The following is a 6,011-nucleotide window of genomic DNA, read 5'->3' on the forward strand; positions in this document are numbered from 1 at the left end:
AGGGAGAGGAAAGGAGTTACTTTAGTGATACCCATTTGCCAGACCAGGGGGCAGTGTAACAGTGCAAAAGGGGAAAAAAAAGAAAAACCCAACCAAACAAAAAGTTGGATCTATCTATACTGTTGAAACTCTCATTCAGGGGGATCTCCAAGTCACTTGTCTAGCTGTGCTTACTTCCCTATCTAGAAAATGGTTTAGCCCTTCCCCAAAAATTTTTTTGTAAAAAGACAGTCATCTAAGGATATTTACAGCCTCTCAGCACCTTCCCCATTCTGTCAGGATCATCACTTACCTGCCCTCCTCCTCCGCTGCTGCTGCTACTGCCTGCGCTGCTGCTTCGAGCCTGAGAAAAGGCACCACTACCATTTCCATTGCCCCCGTTATTGCCACCAACTCCTTTTTCAATCTTCACCACTGCTGTCATTTCATCCATGGAGTGATCTTGGTCTAAAAATAATTTTAAAATAACTTAAAATTGGAGAAAGCAAAAGGTCAAGTGAGAAAGGGTAAAAGTGGCTGTGATGAAACAAATGACTAACAGGAAGGTGAAAGGCGCCAGTATTAAAAAAACGATTCGGGGAGAAGGAACAGTTCCAGACCAGTAGGATGTGATCTAGGCTCAGTGATGCCAAAACCGGACCTCAATTCTCCCTTGCACAAAATTAAAGTCAGAAAACACTGAAAAGGTGCCTTTGGTACAGGAAATACGAGGGTCGGTGGGCATGTTGAAAAAGGAACCTGGGGGAAAAAAAGGATAGATAAGGCATAAAACATGTGGGTGGATGGAAAGTTTGCTAAAAACTAGGGTCAAAGGAAATGGAGAAAGAGAAAATCTCAAGTGTAAAAAGTAACAAGAGGAAAGGAGGAGAAAGGGGAAAAGAACAGATAAAAAGTTTGAGTGGGGAAACATTTATAAATATTAATAAGGGGCTAAAGAGGTCCAGGGGTTAGAAATCAAGCGATTCGGGGCGGCTAGAGGGCGGGCCCTAGAGGGAAAGGGCGGTTTCGGGGTGTGGGGCGTGGAAAGGGCGGGACGGTAGGGGGGAGGGGTAATTTACGGGGGGAGGGGTAATCTACGGCAGGGGGGGAAGGGAGGAGGGCCTTGGGGCCGGCGGCGACCAGAGGGCGGACCAGGGAGGCGGTTGGCCCGGGCGGGGCCTGCTCTGCTCGGGCCGCCCCCGCGGCTCCAGCCCCCGGCAGGAGGAGCCTCAGGCGGGCAGCCGAGTAGTGGGGGGTAAGGCCCGTCCCCCGTGGCCGGGGCGGGCAGGGGGCGGGCGAGGCCACGCTGCCCCCTCCCCCGGGGCGGGTGGCCCATCCCCCTCCTCCTCCTCGGAGGCCCCGCCACTGCCCCTTCTCCCTCCCTTCCCTCCGCCCCGGGCGGGACCAAGGCCGCCGCCGCCGCCTCCCGCCCGCCCCCCCTCACGGCGGGGACCGCCCGGTCGGCCCTCGCGCGCGCCCCCTCACTCCCCTCCCACCCCTAAGCTTGGAGTGGACTCATCCTTACCGCTCATGGTAGCAGCTGAGGGACGAGCTCAAGGGGGTCCTGTCCGGGGGGGTTGGGGGGGGCCAGGAAAAACGCGGACGCTGACGAGGCAAGCGAACCCGGACCGGACAGGGAGGGGGGGGTAAGGAGGAGGGAGCAGCGCGCCACAAGCCCGGCCTAGGCCCCGCCCCTTTACTGCTGCCCCGCCCAATGAGGGAGGGAGAAAGGAGGGACTTGCAGAAGAAAGACGGGCAGATTGCCCAATGCTAAGGCTCGCTTGCTCTCTAAGGCGTGTAAGACAAAGTTGCGTGCGTGGTGTCCGCCCCAAAAGATCTGCCTCTCAGTTTTAGAGGCCAATGAAAGAGGCAGGAAGTGAAGGTGGGCAGGAACTAAAGATGATGGGCTTGGGGAAGAAGCCAGTCAACTGCCAGGCGGGCTCCGTGAGTAGTAGGGATTGGAAGAGCTTTCATTGGAATGACAGAACAACAGCCAACCAGAAGCTTGGACGTGCCTGGGCAAAGTCCTAGTGGGAGGAGGTAAGAAGTAGACAGGAATGGGATAGGATGAAGCAGATCAAAACCAATCAGAAATCAGGCGGGCAGCCAGGAAAGTTATGATTGGATTAACACTGAAAAGAGACGCGATAGGACGCAAATTGACGTGTATAAAAGCCAATTGAGCGCCGCGTGAGCTCTGAGGGCAAGAACCTGGAGTGGGCAGAGGAGAATTGGCCTCTGCCTCAGTCGTTCGGTCCAATGAGGTGGCTGGGGGGAAAGTCAGCCACCGCCTCCACTTGGCCGATGGGCGTTACCAGAGCCGGGAGGGAACAGGGCTGTGCCAAGAGGAGTCCGTCGCCATTTTGGCCCTCCTCTGGGGACGTCTTTACAGTGATTAGGTAGCAACGCTTCAGCTGAACCGTGCAGCTCAACAAGTGTCAGGCCGAGCCACTCGGCGCAAAGTTCTGCTTTGACACCAAGGCTCGTTTGAGTCTTAATTTAACCGCTCTTAAAAGTAGTTCTCGAGTCTCACCCCTTTAGGGGTGGGCGGAGAGGCAGGCGGATGCCTCTGAATGTGGTGTAAGCCCTGTGGGTACAGGCGCAAGAGCTCTGGTGAGAGTTCTCACAGCCAGTTAACGCGCTGACCGATTTGCGAGGTCTTTGTGAGACTCCAGCAAACGCCATTTTATTAAATTCTCCCAATTTGTCTGGTGCTGGCTACTTAAGGCGGGTTAACTTTTCAAGAGCTTGCATTTGAAGCTAAATTATGTTGGAGAACCTCCCATAATCAAGATGCTATAAGCCACTTTCCGCTGCCGCTGCCCCCTTAATTGTAAATACGCTGTAAGCAAAGTAGCAAAATAAAGTTCTTGCTTTTTGCAAGTGCATAAAAGGATTTTTCCTGAATTTCTGGCCTCCCATTCTGCCTTTCCTTTATCCTAGTTTTTGTGGCAGCTGCCTGGGTGACTTGTCAATAACGTGACAAGGTCATATCTTTTTTCACTTGTATGTTATATGTTGTCACTTCATTATCTACAGTTAAGCACTTGATACTGTCATGTTTTAAAGTCTGGATCCCCCGAAACTGAGGCTTCATGTTTCTCTGGGCAAGGCCAGAAGGTAAAAGCCTACAGTTAAGTGCCTAGATCAGCTAGGTATCTTGCATTCCTAATGTCATTCTCATGAGGAAGTTATTAGTAAGTATTAGAGGCTATTAGTAAGTATTTTGTACGTTGAGATATTAGTATTTTTTAAGTTAAGAAATTGATGCTAGGAAGTAACTTCCCAAAGATCACAAAGCTAATGAGTTGTGCCAAATTTCAACTCAGAATAATCCCACCGAAAGTCTATAAGTTCTTAAATGAATAATGCCTGTATAACCATTTATAAAATTGAGCTTAATTTTTAAAATGGGCTTAATAAACTTTTTTTTTTAAGAAAAGCTTTTTGTTTCCTTCTAGCTCTTAAAAAAAAATCCTGCAGGTACTTCCTGGAGAGCTTACATGGTATCATCTTCTTTTATAACTTTATTACAAAACATCGCATTACATTTCTATTACTAGCATCTCTAAGTCAAAGTTTCTCAAAATCGAATATCAGGGAATCTTTATCTGTATCCTCTGGACTGCTTTTTTAAAAAAAAGGTAGATTCCTAGACCTCATCTTAGGCCTAGTAAATGATAGTCTCTGGAGAGGGACAAGAGAACACAACTCTTTCAGGTGATTAGTCCCTAAATCACAGTTTAAGAAGCACTAAAGGAAGAAACTTGAGAGAAGAAACTTCCAGAAGGAAAGAAACTTCCTGGAGGGAAGAAGCTGCATTGCTCATCTTTGTAAACCAAGCTCTGGAGATTCCAACAGCTGTTTAGTGTATTTAGCAAAAGACCACACCCAAACTTGCTGAGGCGGGTGGAGGGAGGAGGAACTAAAACTGTGGCGCAGTCCTCTGAACATTTCTAATTTAATCCTTTCAACCAATGTAAGAAATTGTCATGCTCTTCTCCAGTACTTTAAATTATGACTGTTTTGTTTAGTTTCAAAGCTTTTTTTTTTTGTTTCTTTTCCCAATAGTTCTAAGCTGGTCTAAGCCAAAAATGGGAACTAGGGTTTGGTTTTATTCCAGGTAATGATAAAAAAGACCTAGCTTTAGACCCAGAAGTTCAAGAGCCACACTCCTTTACACAGTACTCTCTTTGCTTCTCCAGGACGAGACAGAATTCAGAACCTGGCCTGTGAGGGATGTCCTCAACATAAGCTTGTTTATTAACAGTTTCTGAGAGCAAATGGACATGTTGTCCAATTCATCTGTGAAAACCTGAACAGATTTTCTTTCGACTAAACAACAACAAAAATGAATAAACTTGTTTCAAGTTTGTCTTCATAACTGTTTGTGAAATCATTTAAATAACTCCTAATGACTGTGTTTAAAAAAAGCCATGTGGATTGAGGGTTGTCTTCATTCAAAACCACTCATAAGAACACAGGCACTCAGTGCTAACACTCCAGTGTGGTCATCGGTCTGCCCTGCACCTATTCAGGCTCACCTTCCCTGTCTACTACACTCCTAGCCTTCATTTTGTTCTTTGTTGAAGTTTTCCACTAAAACATGCTTTCTTGGGTCTCCAAAATTTAAAAGTACAGTTCACTGAGCTGGTCCTCCTTCTGGGCTCATAACTCTTATCTTTGATAAAAATGAATTTTAATGCAGTCTTTGCTAACTCCCCCAGCTACTGTAAACTCTATCCACCATGCTCTTTTTACATACATCCATTAAAGGTATCTAAATATCACATCTCCAGTCAAAGTAATCTTGAGGGCCGGAAGTGATGCCTTTTCCCTATGTATCCTCAAGGCCTAGGATATAGCTCACAGTAAACACTTGATAAATGAAAGGGGAAGCCCAGTCCCCCAAATTCTGAATAGGTCTTCAGATAGTACAACGCCAAGGATTGATTCTCAGCCTTGGGTTGGTTGCCTTTTTCAAGTCAAACCTGATTTTGAAGATACTCTTTGATTTTAGCGATTTCCCATTTAGCAATCTGGTAACAGGAATATTTTACAAATTAAAATATGCAAATGATTCAAAACTCTTCTTTTATAACGTCATTGTAAACTTCCTTCTTGGTAAACTTTCAACAACAGCTGTTAAGAACAAAACACATTGACTAAAATTCTGTTTACCTGTCATACCTACTCTAAGATAAAGAAGCTTTATCTTAGAAAGATAAAAGAATCCCTGACAAGAAAATAAAGTCTCAGAAAATCTTGATTTTTCACATCATGCACATTTCAGGTCATTTACAAAATAACTGGTGACTGGAGAAGATAAATGGATCATCATACATCCCTCAGTCTTTTCAAGACCCTGAAAACCAGGTAACTAAGAACTCTAAGAAGTCAGGTTTCTTTGAGAAGCTCAGAACCTGTTGATGAGAAATTCAGGACAGGCTACAGATATTCTTTACTATTATTATTTAAAGTGACTCATTCTGCATCTTTGCTGGGTTTGTTTCCTTATCTGAGAAGCGTTCAGGTTCATCCCTGCCTGGTACTAAGAAGGCAGCTAGTAACAGTACAACTAGTCCTGGTCCGTGGCTCTGGTGGTCTTGAAGGTGCTGGAGAATAAAGAAAGGCTGGGGGGAGGGGTTTCTTTTTAGAGCTGAGAGGCATCCTCAAGAACCCTAGTTATTGTTGGAGCTGAACTCTGGCCCAACTTTCTGGAATATTCTTTTCTGAAGACTGCAAGAACAGGCCTGACAGTAAACTCAGTTCATGGTCCCTGCAGCTTGAAGAACCCACCTTTTGGCAAATAAAAGCAGAGGTGGTTTAAGGGATAGTGAGAAAGAGGAAGAGAAACTGTCCAGAGACACAATCCATCTGCACTCTTGAGAGCTAGAGGAGGCAAGCTGGAGGCACCCGAGAGATTCAGAGAGGAGTCTGTACCCCACTGTGAAAAAGCCGCTTCACTGAACAGTTAAATCTGACCCCTAGGCACTCCAGCTAAAAACAAACACATAATCAAAACATTTCCC

At 46.1% G+C, this 6,011-nt stretch overlaps 1 protein-coding gene and 1 long non-coding RNA gene across 3 annotated transcripts in view; one reads left to right on the forward strand and one right to left on the reverse strand.

Moving 5' to 3' along the window:
* SP1 (Sp1 transcription factor) overlaps window positions 1-1,637 on the reverse strand; it is a 44,477-nt gene extending 42,840 nt beyond the window's left edge. The window contains exons 1-2 of one of the 2 annotated variants that reach the window (XM_061415921.1): window positions 1,505-1,637; window positions 293-447 (exon numbers count right to left, since the gene is read on the reverse strand). In XM_061415921.1, coding sequence (XP_061271905.1) covers window positions 293-447; window positions 1,505-1,511 — 162 coding nt within the window. In that variant the 5' untranslated portion in view covers window positions 1,512-1,637. Of the gene's footprint in view, window positions 1-292; window positions 448-539; window positions 963-1,504 lie in introns of those variants that run through there. The other variant, XM_061415922.1, reaches the window with a different exon arrangement.
* Window positions 1,070-4,363, forward strand: LOC133247303 (uncharacterized). The gene is made up of 3 exons (XR_009736362.1): window positions 1,070-1,234; window positions 1,828-2,019; window positions 4,185-4,363. It is a non-coding gene; the product is annotated as an uncharacterized LOC133247303 (long non-coding RNA).
* The last annotated feature ends 1,648 nt before the right edge of the window (window positions 4,364-6,011 follow it).

Source organism: Bos javanicus, chromosome 5 (genome assembly GCF_032452875.1).
Source record: "Bos javanicus breed banteng chromosome 5, ARS-OSU_banteng_1.0, whole genome shotgun sequence".
NCBI lineage: Eukaryota > Metazoa > Chordata > Mammalia > Artiodactyla > Bovidae > Bos > Bos javanicus.